This window comes from Colletes latitarsis, chromosome 6 (genome assembly GCF_051014445.1).
Source record: "Colletes latitarsis isolate SP2378_abdomen chromosome 6, iyColLati1, whole genome shotgun sequence".
In the NCBI taxonomy this organism is placed as follows: Eukaryota; Metazoa; Arthropoda; class Insecta; order Hymenoptera; family Colletidae; genus Colletes; species Colletes latitarsis.
Genome location: NC_135139.1, coordinates 7,348,086 through 7,365,919, shown reverse-complemented (window position 1 = coordinate 7,365,919; position 17,834 = coordinate 7,348,086). Strand labels below are relative to the sequence as shown.

The window sequence follows — 17,834 nt, the reverse complement described above, 5'->3', positions numbered from 1 at the left end:
AAGCTACTATATCTATGTATATAAAATTTTTAAAATCGTATTCTTCCCTAAATAAAGCAGTTATATATAATAAAGAAATCATTATATAGTAAAGAAATCTTTCATTTTTAGGCAGGGATGAGTTCATATTATGTTAAAATTACGAGTGATTTATTGTTAGTAACGAAGGGTTTTTTCTCAAAAAAGAATGACTGAAATGTTTAGAAACAAGCGTGATGAGAGTGAATGCGAGTCTTATTAAAAGGAATTTACAAATCGTTTGTCAACTCAAGCAACATATTGTCGTACAACGTTTTCGATTATTTGTTTACCTTTTGTGATTTAATCACACACGTGTTTTCTTTTTCACTAAATTGAAAGCTAAATAAGAATTAGTATAATTGCTTGCTTGTATAAGAATTGTGAAAACTTATAACTTCTGCAAATTTTCAACCTTGATTTTAATTATCTTTAGTAAATAATAATCTATAAAAGTTATTGTGTAAAACATTGAAAGGAAAATACAAAATTCATATAATTTTTATTCTATTTAAACATATGAAGTTTATTATAATTTGATTTATGTGTATATCAACAAGAACTCTCTTTACTAGACATTCAAATCAAAATATATGTAGAATAAAATATTAGAGTCAGAAAAGTGCAAAATACAAATTCATCAATGATTAAATAAAAAACTTACAATAATTGTAATCGGTAAAATGACTGTGAAATCAGGTAAAAAAGAGCAAAGATGCTTCAGACGATAAAGTTAAAAATGTTGTACAGCCAACAAATTGCTTAAATCGACTAATGATTTATTAATTTCTTTAGAAATGAGGTTTCGAGAAATATGTGTGAGTATAGCACAAAGAATTAGAACTAATTAGAACAAGGGTTACCAACATTACTTGTTTTAACCATTCATTCATAAGCACAATCACAGTAGTTACACCTAATTTTGACAATGAGACGCTCGTCGACACTTTGCATATATTTCATTATTAGGATTATTGATAATTTAATAAAAACATTATTTCATTTTCAATAATAAACAGTAACAAGTTGCACAGTACAGTTAATGCATACTATAATATGAAAGTATTATTATAATGTTCTTTAATATAATACTTTCTAACAATACAATTGCATAAAACTCTTCTAAAAAAGCTACAAACAAAATTATAAAAAAATTAAGAATGCAAAACATGTACGCAAAATTTGCGTTACACTAGAAAACAAATAATGTATAATTCATACGTTAAAAATAAATATGATTTGTCCTTTCAAAATATGTACGACCATTAAACATTTTTATTACAGTAGTAAATAAATACTGAACCATATGTAAAGATAAGATAAATTTTATCTTGAATGATATTTGAATAACATAGCAGTTTTTGTTTTATCAACATTCATGTTTCTATAGTGTCGAATATTCGATATTAATGTGCATTGCAGTTAACAATAAATTATTTTTTTTTCAATTTATAAACTAGTAGTTATTGCATTACAAGTTCAATAATCGAAAATAATTAAGAATTTTGTTTCAATTTCATAAATAAAGTGAGTGTTATTTTTATAAAAGACGATAGAAAAAAAATTGTACTGTGTATAATACTCCATCTCGTTATATTATAATTTACACGAAAAATAACGCCCAGAATTTTCTATTAGCATGCAAAGTGACGACTGTCGAAGAAGAATGTTATTGGAACAATGAAGAATTTTGTTTCAATTTCATAAATGAAATGAGTGTTATTTTTATAAAAGTCTATAAAAAAAAATTGTACTCTGTACAATACTCGGTCTCGTCATATTATAATTTAGACAAAAAATAACGCCCAGAATTTTCTATTACCATGCAAAGTGGCGACTGACGAAGAAGAATGTTATTGGAACAACTACCTCGATCGGAACAAAAATCATGCAACAGTTAAATTCCCGAGCAGCATGACATAATTGCACGTCGCCAGAAATCACGGGGAATCTGTACGCGTGTAAGAAAAGAAATCCCCGATCGGTCGTCAGTCGTTCCGGCGTTAATTAATGTCACGTGTGCTGAAAGGATTAACATGAATTACAGACACGATGATACGCCAATTATGCCAATAACGGTATGGTTATTATGCATGCAGATGATCGGGTGTTTAATTAATAGGTATCCGAACAATCGACAGGTGGGTTAATTGATTTTCAATTAATGGTCATGCTGTTGCATTAATAAAACGGTCCCGCGGTCGTCGAGCGATTCAATCGCAAATCAGTTCCCGCCTATCCGTGGAACGAGATATCAGGATTGCTTGAATTTGCGACCGACCGGGAGGAAGTCTTCGAAATAACTATGTAAGCACGCGGAAAAATGCGGAATATACGGGCGAAGCAGGATTCCGTGTTTCCGTCGGTTTTACAACCGGGAACAGGTATTTCCATTACAAGAAGGTATCGTTTTTCCTTTGAAAAAACTGTCGGGGAACGGCTATAAAGTTGTCTGTCAGCACGCGTTACAGAATCCCCCCTCCCCTCCTCTCGTAAATCGCGTGATAAACTAAGCGAGTGTGAGAAACGTTTCGAAATTTTCTCGGTGAAAACTTCCGAACGTGCAACATCATCCCCGAAGATTACGGAATTTTTCTCGACGCGCGAAGAAAGCTGAAGGAGATCGAAGATGAGAGCGGTTATTCGTCGCTGTCGATTTATGCGATGGCGACGAATTTAGACGTACATCACCGTGCATAAGTATTTGGACACCGAGCAAGATACGGTTAACGATTTTACAACTTTATTTTATTGCTATATATTCACGTAACATTTGTGAATTAAAGTGTTTTATAAAATTATTATTCGTAAAATGAACGTCGCCCCATCTTTCGTACTGTGGAGGAGAAATTTGATACCAGCAAATGTTTAGACAGCTCATGTCGTTTTTTAAATGTCGTATTTCGTACTCCACTGGCTGAAAGGGGAATTCCTCCAGTTGGGAAGGATGGAAATTGTTCAACTTACGAATCTAGGGTTCATTTTAAGAATCATTACTGTAGATGGCGACACGTTAATCTGTAGAATATAAATATGTGCATTACTCGTTACAAATGTGATCATCCAAGATGAAATCTTGAACCAAATTTATAGTAAAGGGTTGGATTAATGTTACAATTCACATTTTTACAGTGATATGCAAGTGCCCAAATACTTATGCATGGTAGTATACATTATGTCATTTACGAGAAAATTTAATAGACTTGAGTTGTCTTTTTTTTGCTACTTGATTACTTCATAATGCAATAAATATTTACGAGTGTAACTTTGTTAATATTGAGAGGAAAAAATAAATGAAATAGAAGGGAAAAGATTTGAACGATACTTTTGAAATATAAAACAATTATTCACCATGTTAACGATTTCATAGATTTCGAAGAGCCTTGAGTATATTAGAGGGGAAATATTATATTAATCACGATTGTGAATCGTTTGCAATTAGTTATGAAATTATTTAAGATAGATAATAGGTTACTTATAATTTATTTTGAATCTTTGTCACGTTGCTCGAATTAAAGAAAACCGTAGAACTGATTTATCGTTCGTTGAAAAGAATTGAAAAAAAAATATTTGGAATTAAATTTTTAAACCGTAAATTTTTATGAAGCAACAATCTAAGATATTCATTTATAACAATGTTTATAAGTAGTTTTGAAACGAAAAATTTAATTTGCACTTGGATGATTGTTACGAGGCTTTCGATTGATAGAATTAGACTAATGACCGTGCATTCTTCATTCTACTGTAATTCAGGGTTCTAGTAATTATATCTTAAACGCTTAGAGTGACCATTACTTTTTCGCTCTGAGATACTCATGGATTTTTCCTCTTTAATGAACTTTGCGACCGCTGCAGTCGATGGGGTCGTTAAAGCGATAAATAATTTCCAAATAAAATCAAGTATGTCCGTCATAGAAGTGGACAATGTAAGATTGACAAATAGAAAATGTAAATAAAAGTATTTAGAAAATAGTGAAAATAAGAAGGAACAAAGATAGATAAATCGGTGATAAATATTACGAAACAAAATATATGAAATACTGTTGTTAGTCTAGAAATTAAAATTAGTATGTTTGAATGTTTCGAGATTTGTGAAATTTTTTGTAGAAAATATTAACTTTCGTGTCGTAATGAAACTTACAAAAAAAAGACAGACAAAATTAATGAGTATGAAATTCATTCACATAGAAATTCAAACGTTCAGTCATTATAATATAAAAATTTCCTTGCATTTTTATACTTTTAAATTTTATGCAAGTTATGCGCGAGCAATTAATTTCAATGTTAATCTTTGTGCCACGAATTGAAATAAAAGACTGTTGACATACTGTATCCTTTACAAAATCGTCGATTGATAATTTTAATCGTGGAACAGTATATAGGGTGTTGGGACAGCCCTGGGAAAAATTTTAATAGGAGATTCTAGAGGCCAAAATAAGACGAAAATCAAGTGTATCAATTTGTTGATGGAGGCTTCGTTAAAAAGTTATTAACAATTAAATTCGAAAATTTCAAATCATTCTGAAAAAATTATTTTTGGTTGCGGGGCTGAATTACAATCATTTTTGGTGAATACACATACCCCTGAAATCCTAGCCACTTTCAAGAAAAAAATTCGAGTAGGTACGGAAATTTTTAGACGAAATTAAAAAATTTCAAATCATACTAAAAAAATTATATTTAGTTACAGAGGGTAATTACGATAATTTTTGGTCATTATACATACCCCCGAAATCCTAACCATTTTCGAGAAAAAAATTCCTCACCGAAAATATCATTTCTGGCCAGAAATGTTACCCCGAAATTTCGTGCGAATCTTTAAAACGTCATAACTCCTGAACGAATTGGACGATTTTAATGTTCAAAAAGGCAAACGACGCGTATTTTAGTGTAAAATATGTAGCAATTATAAAAATATTCGAAAAGCTGGTCCTCGACCCCGCAAAATGAGAAAAACCCCATAAAAATGGTCCAATTTTCAAACAACCATAACACTTACAATAGCGAATATATTTCAATGAAACTTTTTTCTGCAGTAGAGCCCATGGATACCTGCAAAAAAGTATTAGACAACTTTCTCGTATAGTGTCAACCAAACTAGTTACACATGAAAAACGATTTTTTAAGAAAAATCGACAGGGGGTAGGTGCCTAAATTTTTGGACGAAAAAAAGTTTTTTAAAATCCTCCTAGAAAAATTCTTTTTAGTTGCGGGGGGCAATTACAATCATATTTGGTCATTATACATACCCCCGGAATCCTAACCATTTCCGAGAAAAAAATTCCTTACCGAAAATATAATTTCTGGCCAGAAATGTAACCCTGAAATTTCGTGCGAATCTTTAAAATGTCATAACTTCTGAACGAATTGGACAATTTTAATGTTTAAAAAAGCAAACTACGCGTATTTTGGTGTAGAATATGTAGAAATCGTAAAAATATTCGAAAAGTTGGTCCTCGACACCGCAAAATGAGAAAAACCCCATAAAAATGATCCAATTTTCAAACAATCATAACTCCTACAATAGCGAATATATTTCAATGAAACTTTTTTCTGAAGTAGAGCCCATGGATACCTACAAAAAAGTATTAGACAACTTTTCTGTAGGACGTTAAACGAAATTACTAAAAATCAAAAACGAATTTTTAAGAAAAATCGACAGGAGGTAGTGTCTAAATTTTTCGACGAAAAAAAAAAATTACAAATCGTTCTGGAAAAATTATTTTCGTTTGCGGGGGTCAATTACAATCATTTGTGGTCAATAGACATACCCTCGATATCCTACTCATTTTCGAGAAAAAAATTCGAGAATATGTGAAATTTTTCGACAAAATTAAAAAATTTCAAATCGTTCTGGAAAAATTATTTTCGGTTGCGGGGGTCAATTACAATAATTTTTGGTGAATAGACATACCCCCGAAATCCTACTCACTTTCGAGAAAAAAAATTCAGTACGGGCGGAACTTTAAACGTTAATAACTTTTTAACGAAGTCTCCACCAACAAATTGGTATTCTTGATTTTCGTCTTATTTTTGCCTCTACTAGAATCTCCTATTAAAATTTCTCCCAGGGGTGGCCGAACACCCTGTATAGTGAAAAGGTATCTTGGTAAACATTTTTTTTTTAAACAATTTTTTAAAACAGTTTTGTTTCAATCGAGAACACAAAACTGCTACACTATTTAAAAGTGTAAAGAAGAGTGTAATGATGAAACGAACAGAAAAAAATGATATCCATCGGAAGATTGTTCTCGCTAGTATCGATGTTTAATATCTTTGCTTAGAGAAGACCTACAACTTGTTCCAATTTCTCTAATCACAGATAGATAGTAATGATACCTAAGAAAGAAAGAAAAGAAAATTTCTTTGCGAAAACCTTACGCATAGAACCAGTGAATAATTTTTCGAAATGAACAGAGGATAGGATGTAAAAGTCGATAGGTGTTTGGAAGGAGTGAAATGTACGATAACGGTGAGCGGGATACAACGTTGAAGTTTCACAATGGCTTGGAACAAGGAAGAGGGGGCTGGGAATGAGCAAAACAAAGTTATGTATCACGACGAAAAAGGAACCAGCCAGAATTTCATCGGTTTACAAAGCCAATCCAGGCTCCGTGAAACCCGGGCAGCGATTCCTTTCAGCTCACCTCGGAATCTCGGCGTAGCTCGGCTTCTGAAAATGTACGGGACACCAGATAAGTTCGATTAATCGTTTTCCATCGCGGCCAATCGATGATATCGAGGCGTCGTTTCACCCGACTCCGACGAAAGCATAATTCTTTTCTTATCGAGGCGACTTATCCATTAGGTGCGACTCCTTGCGAATGTTTTATGGGCGACTCGCGCTCCGTTGAATCTATTAAACCGAAGTAATTAGTTGGAGTCGATTAAATATCGAACCACCGGCTGAATGAACGCTCTTGTCCGATTGAAATATTTGATCGTTTCGTACGATTAAAACTTTACAGGTACTTTCTTCTACGAATACTATTTGTTTTAATTGATCAAAGTAAAAATCTTTTACTCAAACTGATTAGGATTTAGAGAGAAACAGAATAAATCGAGTTACATACGTGTTTTTATTTCATGTGGCTTATAATTTTGTTCTATTTACAGTAGTTGAAAATGGCATACTTATCGTCGGGATATTATTCTTCAGTGAGTTATAGAGATTGAAATCAATATCTTTTAAACGAAGCATTTGCAAACATACTTTCAGAGGAGATAGTTATTTTGTGTTTAGAAAAAACGTTTCAGGTTTGATTCGAAGGATTTAAAGTGATCATTTCGAAGTTGAGGAAATATTTTTAAAAGAAAATGATTGCCTGTTATGAGGAAAATTCAAAAGAAAGAAAAAGGGGTTGAATTAATTTTAACACTAAATCTACCGCCACTTCATGTCATCCATTTTTACCATGACCGATCAAATGACTTTCTTTTTCTCTTTTTACGAGGTAACGTACTTCTAATTTTTGCATTATATGTATAGAAAGTTGTGTTTCAATGTTTATTCGTAAGATATCATTCTCTTTTATGTTAAAAGATTCTTTAATTTCCATTGGACAGAAGATAAAACGCCCTTGAAAACGAATTCTGTTCCAAGTCGATAGTTAGTTCTAGAGAAAATAACTATTTAAGAAAAAGTGCTAGCTAGTAATTACGCAAACATCTTGTATTTAAATTCATTTTCAATTAAATAAACAATTTATATACTAGTTTTATCGTACACTAATCGCACAATTAGTAGGAATTGCAGAAACTTCTTTGGGTATGTAGCGTCAAAGTAAATTTCAAAATAAATATAGAAGACAGCAAAAATTATAGTAGCTGGTATAGTCATTGGGTAGAGAATGAAATGGCCTTTAAAATGAGCGTTCGAACAAGTCGATAGCTTTATTAGTTCCGGAGATATAGCGATTTTAATTTCAAGTCGATGCGGTGGCTAGTTCCGGAGATATAAGGGTCCAAAACGTTTGTTTACTTTCTTACTACGGTCTTGTTAGGGTCGTTGACCGCACATGCTCGTAGTAAATAGTAAACACTACGTCACTCGGTCACTCGGTCAGTGGGCCAACGTGCGAGAAGGAGGCCCGACGCGTTAGACGGAGACAGAGATAATCGAATTAAAAAAATTACCATTTACATAAATTGCGATATCTCCGAAACGGAAAGTCGGATAGACAAAAACCAAAAACCATTTTAAAGGGGAGGCCTTACCGCTTCTAACAATGGCTCAATAACTAATAAAACACTAGTGGTTTCGGAACTGCTCGCGTCTAAAGTTTTAGTATTTTCAATACGCGTTAATACACATTTCTAAGGCGGCGAGAGCGTAGATAGTGGGCTTTACATAAATTACGATATCTCGAAAACGGAAAGTCGGATCGTCAGAAACCAAAAACCATTTTAAAGGAGAAACTTTGCCGCTGCCAACGGTGGTTCAATTATGCAAAAAGCACTAGTGGTTTCGGAACTGCACGCGTTTAACGTTTTACTATTTGTAATACGCGTTGTTAGACTGTTCTAAGACAGTGAAAACTGAAGATTCTTTCCTTTCGTCTTTGCTATATATACATATACATTCCTATTTACATCGGAAGCTGTAAAGCCAGAATTTGATACTAAATTTTGTTCGGTTTTTTACAAAAAAATATAAATAGTTGAACCGGTCAGATGATCAGTCGTGGACAGACTACATATTTTTCTCAGAAAACAAACAATAAGGATAGAAATGAATATTGTACAATTCATCGTACGTATACTATAAGAAAAGTCGTGAAGTTAAATGGCACTAAAATAATATTATGTGTTAGAAATTCTAAATGAGGTTTAAAAAACGGTCATTTGACCGGTCGCGGTAGGTTTAGAGTTAATAAAAAAGAAAAAGGAGAATTGTCTGTGAGAAATCGTAACAGAGGAAATAAACTGGACGCATAACGATGCTCCTAAATCGTGGGTCAATCCTGGCCGTTCAAAGCCTTGCCAAGACGGAGCATTCGCAGACACACGATACAACTGTGTATCTGGTGATATGAGGAGGAAGTATCACAAGCTTCTTTGACCAAGTGAAACGGTCACAGGTGAATATTATAGTTAGTAATTGAATCGTTTGAACATGGCACGCAAGGTTAAAGAGGTGACTTCTGCCACATGAAAGACACTTTGCTTTACGTTAACGCAAAGCCACGTGGTGCTTCTCGGGTCAGAAAAATACTATTTGATCTCGAATGGAGAATTTACCGAAATATCATCTTTACTGGCTAATGAAACCAACGCAATGTTTTCAAAATTAAGCAAAATTTCAATAACAGATCGACGACTTCATTCAGAGAACAAAACTTTGCCTGAAAGGTAGCAAAAAGTAGAGATTCTGATGACCAATACTTTAATTGCATCGATTGTATTGTCTCACTAATAATTGATAAATATATACGGTTATCACTAATATTACTCACAACCATAAGAACTGTTTTATACACCGTTGGTACACAGAAAGAGCTCTAACAAGGAAACGTTTTAGGATCTATGTTTGTATAACACATTTCCTTAAAAAAAAAAACAATTACAATTAACTTTGGTCTAAAAATCACTATTGTAAAGTCAAATTTTTCCATTGTATTTTATTTTACTCATCTCGAGAATAAAAAGACGAAGAAACCAGATGTTCTCTTGAAGAACGATATTGAATTTTCAATAATTTTTAAACGAACTTTATTGGAAAATGTTTTTACGTTTTCCAGCCATACAATATTAGTTGCAAAGTGAAATCGATGAAATGGAAGGAAATTATTCTTCAGTCCAGGGAGTGTACGGCTTCGAGCAAAAGAAGTTCCAGATTGACGCAATTTTTAGTGGTCAGATCAACAGTTTGGCGATCAAAAATTGATATTGCGCCATTCTCAGTGGCAGAATGTTCGAGTATTGGCAAGAAACTGTAGTAATAATTTATCAGCAATCTTTTTTACCAAATCTCTATCGATTCTAAGGTGTAGAATCCCTCTGTAATGGTCGTGACATGCAATTTCCTTATACATCTGATGGAATTTCTACCAAATAATTTACTTTGGTTACTCAAGAAATTACATAACATTGATCAGTTAATCAGCCATTAAAGACAGCAAGGACTCGTCGAACATTATACACAATTTAATACAGAATCAGTGATACTATCTCAATTTGTGATTAAGAATTGTTGAAATGTAGAAAAGGTTGTAACCCCGGAACAAGATGAAATGCTACACATGTTTATATAAACTTTTTTCATTATGTTTTGAGATTCATGCATGTTAGGATACAACCTGACTAACTGATGAGTATTCGTTTTTCGATGATGGTTGTAAACTTATAACGATTAAATATACTTTTAATGCTAAACTTATCGTGATAATGAATTTAAAATTTCATTTAAAGACACGACTTTTCTTATAGTATACGTACAATAAATTTTTCAATATTCACTTATTTTCTAAGAAAAATATGAAATTGGTCATCTGACCGGTTGAACGATTTATATTTTAGGAAAGCAGAGAATCTTCAGTTCCCAATTTCTACTTGGGAAGTTTGTTATTCTGAAACCAGTAGAATCGTACACGGGTCGTAGAAGAAAATGTGCAATCGAGAAGCCTTACTTTAATGTAATTTTATTATTATTATAATTTGAAACTTATTTTAAGAAATTCGATTTATTTAATATTATTTATTATAATTTTGAATTATAAATTATTTTACTGAATGAATTAAATTTAAATTCGTAACAAATGCGGTGACAAGGAATAAAATAAATATTATTTAGTTCCAAAAAAGCACTTCGATTGCCACGTTACCCATATGTGCATAACAGGATTTACCACTATGGAATTAGAAAAATTAATTGAGATGCGGTGGCAAATAAATTTGGATAGGATTCGTGAATTTTAGCAAGGTTATAAAAAATAAATAAACGAATTTTAAGTTATGCTGTTTACAATGGTCTAAAATCAAAATTTTAGTCTTGTAGAATATCATACGGTTTTGATGTTACAATATTGTAGCATCTAGGAGACTTGCCTTTGCTAGGTTCTAATGACGCTTACATACTATAATTACTAATTACGCACCGAATCTTCTGTGTAACGGCCTGGAGGTAGCGTGAATAATTAAATGTATTGCATAATATACGCAGAAACATACGAACTGAATTAATATTAAATTTCACGAGACATCCTGTCAATAGATGAGGTTATACAGAACTTATAATTGTCCCAGTTTAATTATTTATATTTTAAAAAGTATTGAATACCTACACCTAATATTTTACATACACCAAAAGGGATCACTCTACTGTCAATATACAAAAGCACATTACAATCGAAGTCAGACAGTTCGTGTCCTTCTCTTGTAAACCCACGTTTCCTATATACCCCTTTCTACCGATCAAATGACCGAACTTTGAGTATATTTCATAACATAGAATGCAGATAATGGACACAAAATACCGAGTGTTCGACCACCCCTGGGAAAAATTTTAATGAGAGGTTCTAAAGACCAAAATAAGACGAAAATCAAGAATACCAATTTGTTGATCGAGGCTTGGTTAAAAAGTTATTAACGTTTAAAGTCCCGCCTGTAGAACGAGAATCTGCGAACAGCTGCGTGCGCGTGATAGCAACTTTAAACGTTAATAACTTTTTAACGAAGTTTCAATCAACAAATTGATATTCTTGATTTTAGTCTTATTTTAGCCCCTAGAATCTCCCATTAAAATTTTTCCCAGGGGTACCCGAACACCCTGTAGAATGAAGATAATAGCCAAAAAGTATACTTTCTTTAATATGTTTCTGTTAAATCGAAACCGTATAATATTCTGCAAGACTAAAATTTTGATTTTAGACCATTGTAAACTGCATAACTTAAAATTTGTTTCAATATTTATTATTTATAACTTTGCTAAAATTCACCAATCTTATCCAAATTTATTTCCCTCAACATCTCAACTTAGGAATTAATTTTACTAATTCCATAGGTAGATCTTGTTACACATATGGGTAATGTGGTAGTCGAAGTGTTTATTTGGAACTAAATAATATATATTTTATTCCTTATCACTGCATTTGTCATGAATTTAAATTTAATTCAATAAAAAAATTATAATTTAAAATTATTAATATTAAATAAATCGAATTTTTTTAAATATTTTTATATTTAGTATTTAGCATATACCAAAAGGAATCACTCTACTATCATTCTGTAAAAGCACGTTGAAATCAAGGTCGAACACATCGTGTCCCCTTGTTAGCGTTACACAGAAGAGGGTATTTTTGCCTCTAATCACAATCGTCGATTATCTCGTCTAATACACTGAATGCTTAGCAATTTCCTCGACAAGAGCGCTCGATGGACGTCGTTTCTCGATATCATCGATCTCTGGCCAACACGGCCGCAGCCGTCCCTCGCGTTACATAAATTTACCTCGCACGTGTATCGAGAAATGGCATTCGGCTCGATTTCCGGCTGCATCGGAAGCGATGTAGCGCACGTTGTGAATGCCTGGGTACATCAGTTGTCCGGGTTCCTGCGCGGAATATACGCGAGTTAACTTTCGATAGCCAGGAACCGAAGTCCCCTTTGAGATTGAAATACGAACGCCGCGATAGCACGCCGCGCGGAATTATTATCGAGAAGCATGTGTGCACGCGATGTGTGTTCCGTTTCCATCGCGGGCCGCTTATCGTTTGAGAACTTCGCACTCCTCGACGCGATGAATTTCTATCCTTGAATTCCGAATGATCCTTCTGATCTTTCGCCAAGTGAGGAGGATTTCCCGTCGTTCCGGTGAAAATCATTTATTTGCTTTTGCGTTTCATTGAAATTCGTGGTACGACAAGCTCTAGAATATTTAGCTGAGTTTTATTTTGTTTCTCTGCGAGACAACCGTGTTTTTGCTTGTTCAGAAACATTTAAATGTTATTATTGGCGCATTTCTACGTAATTTTACCTAATAATGGATGTGTTATTGCACATGTAAGCCAATAATACAGTTATAACGGGGATGTGGCATTGCCTCTCATGCTCGCCACTAGAGGGCTTGTGCTCTCACAAGTGCTCGACCGACACCTAGGTTGCTATACAGGGTGGGGAAGTAACTATTAGCGCCTCAGATATTTTGGAAACTATAAGTTTCACAGAAATGTTTGCTAAAGTAAATTGCACAGTACGAAGGGCGCTATTGGGTGGCGATAATACTTTTTTTGCAGGTGGAGGTACTTCGGACATTTGAAGGTCACATCCATTTTTTTAAATGGATCGGTATGTTTTTACTTCCGTATCACGATAGAGGATCTTAAAACGAGTTCAACGACCTATTACACAAAGTCATTGAAGGTCATAGAAAGTAGAGAAAGGCGATAATACTTACGGTTTTGGTAGTAAATGAAACATGTTTATAGTAGGTGTTCGAAATAATGACCATCACTGTCAATGCACCGTTGGATTCTTTTTACGATTGATTGACTTGCAAGTCTTACAGCGTCAGAACTTATTGATGCACAGGCTGCAATAATTCGTTGTTGCATATCGTGAGATGTAGTTGGTACTTCTTTGTACACTTTCTCTTTCAGTGTTCCCCACAGAAAGAAATCTAAAGGTGTTATGTCTGGTGAACGAGCTGGCCACGATATTGGACCGCCGCGTCCAATCCAACGATTTCGAAATTTTTCATCGAGTTCCCTTCGCGCAATCGATGAATAATGTGCTGGGCATCCATCATGTTGATACCACATGGTTTGTCGTGTAAATAAAGGTAACTCTTCTAGCAAAAGACCCAATGTATCCTTCATAAAATTAGCATAGACGTTGCCATTCAAATTTCCATTGATAAAATAAGGCCCAATAATTTTATCACCTATGATACCGCACCATACATTCACAGACCATTGTTTTTGATGTTCAACCTGTCGCAGCCAATGTGGATTTTCCGCTGCCCATAAATGCATGTTATGCAAATTAACATTCCCGTGATTTGTGAATGCTGCTTCATCAGTAAATAAAACGGTATTAAAAAAAAGCTCATTGTTTTGGATCTGACGTATAGCTCATCGACAAAACTCAACGCGATTCATGAAGTCGTTCCCATGCAGTTCTTGGTGAAGACTAACGTGATACGGATGAAATTTGTGACGGTGCAAAATGCGAAGTACGCTCCTCCTACTAATGCCAGATTCGCGTTCAATTTGTCGTGAACTAATATGAGAATTTCTAGACACACTAGCGAGCACACCGATTTCCATTTCTTCGTTAATTACTCGTTTCTGGCGTTCACTTTTACGAACACTTAAACTACCGGTTTGGTTAAGTTTATCATACACATTTTTAAATGTTTGACGCGAAGGCTGAGACCGATGTGGATATCGTTCAGCATACAAGTTTTTCGCCCTTACAGAATTTTGTTGGTATTCGCCATAAATAAGAAGCATATCAACCTGCTCTTCAAACGAATACATCGTGCCGGATTGACCGATTTATCGATACTAATCTTATGATGTTTATCTTACTCTGCAAACTATTAAAGTGTTCTTCAAGCAGTGTTTATTCTCAGTGAAGTAAACGGTAAGCATTACGCATTCCTCTACTGTTGACAATACGTATGTTTCATTTACTACCAAAACCGTAAGTATTATCGCCTTTCTCTACTTTCTATGACCTTCAATGACCTTGTGTAATAGGTCGTTGAACTCGTTTTAAGATCCTCTATCGTGATACGGAAGCAAAAACATACCGATCCATTTAAAAAAATGGATGTGATCTTCAAATGTCCGAAGTACCTCCACCTGCAAAAAAAGTATTATCGCCACCCAATAGCGCCCTTCGTACTGTGTAATTTACTTTAGCAAACATTTCTGTGAAACTTATAGTTTCCAAGATATCTGAGGTGCTAATAGTTACTGCCCCACCCTGTATATACATAGATTCCTCGATCGACTTTCCAATATCCCAGTCGTCTAAGGCAGGGACTGCTAGAAAGCCTTACTGACGAGTTCACTAGCAGGCCCCGAACGAAACGCCACCCCCTCCTTTCCTTTTCAACCCTCCCACGAGATTCTCACAAGTTCCTAACCCGCAGCAAAGCAGCCTCACAAGTATATATAATTGTTCTTCTAACTCTTATGCAATGAAAACAAATTGGATTCGACTACTCCTAATTCAATAGAAGTGATAACATCTGATGTTCAGCTGAGTTTTATTTTATTTCTCTGTAAAACAACTGTGTTTTTGCTTGTTCACAAGCATCTAAAAGTTATTTTTGATGAATTTCTACGTACTTTTACCAAATAATGACTGTGTTATTGCATTTGTACGCCAATAATACAGTTATAACGGGGCTTCAATCGTTTTTCTAACTGTAATGCAATGAAAACAAATTGGATTCGACTGCACCTAATTCAATAGAAGTGATAGCATCTGATGTTTAGCTGAGTTTTATTTTGTTTCTCTGTAAAACAACTGTGTTTTTGCTTGTTTATAAGTATCTAAGCGTTATTATTGGCATATTTCCACATACTTTTACCTAATTTATGTGCCAGTAATACAATTATAACGGGGCTTTATTCGTTCTTCTAACTGTAATGCAATGAAAACAAATTGGATTTGACTGCTCCTAATTCAATAGAAGTGATAGCATCTGATGTTCAGCTGAGTTTTATTTTGTTTCTCTGTAAAACAACTGTGTTTTTGCTTGTTCACAAGCATCTAAACGTTATTATTGACGAATTACTACGTACTTTCACCAAATAATGAATGTGTTATTGCATTTGTACGCCAATAATACAGTTATAACGGGGCTTTAATCGTTTTTCTAACTGTAATGCAATGAAAACAAATGCATTCGACTGCTCCTAGTTCAATATAAGTGATAGCATCTGATGTTTAGCTGAGTTTTACTTTATTTAAAAAAGTAATAAATGTAATACTTTAAAAAGGTATTAAAATTTAGTTAACATCGTATATTTTCAACGAGCAAAGTAAGAAATGAATAATTTTTCAATAGAACGACGCACAGGCATGAAATCACGCGCTTCGTGTAATCTTATATGGGTCTCTCGAAAATAAACAGACACTTTTACGTTCATTTTCATTATTTATCTCAGTGACCCATGATTGTCAATTTTCGATTTCATTTCTCTTTTTTTTGTAAACTTTTAGAATTTTAGAAAAATGAATTCGCGGCTCATGAACATCATACGTAGTTGGTCGATGTTTCAATATCTAATATTTCGATTCATGTCTGTTTCATTTATAATTTTCATTTACTTTTTTTGTAGGTTTTTCCCCGTGCGGTGAATCACTAACATTGTTGCAGGTTTTTGAAACAGAACTAACAAGAGCATATATCAAACCCGCTCGCATCGATTTTAATGTGAGAAAGATAGTTTTTGAAAACGTATTTGATACAGATTTTTTTATCCGTTGGTATCCATTGTGAAGTGCTAAACAAAAACTCGAATTTTCCATATATTTTTTTAGAAAAATGAATTTTTTGTTCGTCTTATGGGATTGAATTCTGCATTCAAAACTATGACGATTTTAAAAAAAGTTTGCCTATGTCATCTAGATTTCGAGATATTTCAAAAACATATTTTCAACATCCTCGTTCCTCGTTTATTCGTTAACATTGAATTTTTAAGCCGACATGTACTTTGTATTACATAAAAAGGCTCGTCTTTCGACAAGTGAATAAAAAAGAAATGTTTCAAATAAATATTACTGAGATTTATAAGAGTTATCTAAATACAAAAATATAATATAAAATATTATATTGGCTACAGTGTAATCGTTATGTTAGATAGAACAACGTAGTAAAATTGCAAACAAATAACGATAGCGACAAAAATGAAAACTTTAAATATAGAAAAAACTACTATTTTTCTAAAAAAAAAGGAAAAAATATTGTTTGTATTATTATTCAATTTTCTATCGTTACTTAAAATTTTGTCAGAAATTGTATCGATAATTAGTACATTTATTTATCTCAATACGAACGAGCTGGAAAAATTCTCGCCTTTTTTGCAACGTCGAAGAGTTTTCAAAACCAAAAGTCCTGATTTATGGGTCAACTTCCAGTCTCATCAAAGACATAATTTTCAAACCGAATGAAATCCACTATTAAACAATTCGTTTGCTGAGTTAGCTACAATTTCAATGATCATTAAAGCACGCTAAATACGCTTGGAAACGGTCGAAACGGAATTAGAACTTTCATTATTATTTTGTGCATTGCTGACCAAACATCGCAGCAATAAATCGTCGAATAACTTCATAAACAAACTAATAAACTAGATACCTTTTCAGGCACTACATATTTACTGTGGATTTTTATTGATTGAACTTTTGTAATAATAAACATCCCATATTTCCCTTTTCATATCCTCGACTAAACAAGAATTTCTGGTCTGTGATTACTATGTTCGTTATTTTCTGATACGAAACAGGTGATCGTGTTTTCCTACGTGTACTTAAAAACGTATAATTGTCGTAATTATTTAATTTTCTTCGTACACTTAAAACAGTTATAGCACGTTTATATTGTATTTCGAAGTTCGTTATTTTCTGAGACGAAACAGATGATCGTGTATTTAAAAACATAAAACTGTCGTAATTATTTAATTTTCTTCGTACACTTAAAATAGTTAGAGCACGTTTATATTGTATTTCGAAGGGCACTTACGCGAATAGAAATTCATAAAATGAAACGATAGCACCTGTTAATTTTCGAGAAAAGGTTGTAACCAGAGATCGACGTAAATGTGCACCGTAAGTGCGATTTCGTGTCTGCGCACCGTTCA

The 17,834-nt window shown here is 33.5% G+C and overlaps 1 protein-coding gene across 1 annotated transcript in view; it reads right to left on the bottom strand.

Annotated features, from left to right (window-relative positions):
• LOC143342821 (uncharacterized) overlaps positions 1-17,834 on the bottom strand; it is a 249,076-nt gene that overhangs the window by 54,807 nt on the left and 176,435 nt on the right. Inside the window, exons 17-18 of the mRNA XM_076767086.1 lie at positions 12,466-12,568; positions 6,666-6,691 (exon numbers count right to left, since the gene is read on the bottom strand). Coding sequence (XP_076623201.1) covers positions 6,666-6,691; positions 12,466-12,568 — 129 coding nt within the window. The remainder of the gene's footprint in view (positions 1-6,665; positions 6,692-12,465; positions 12,569-17,834) is intronic.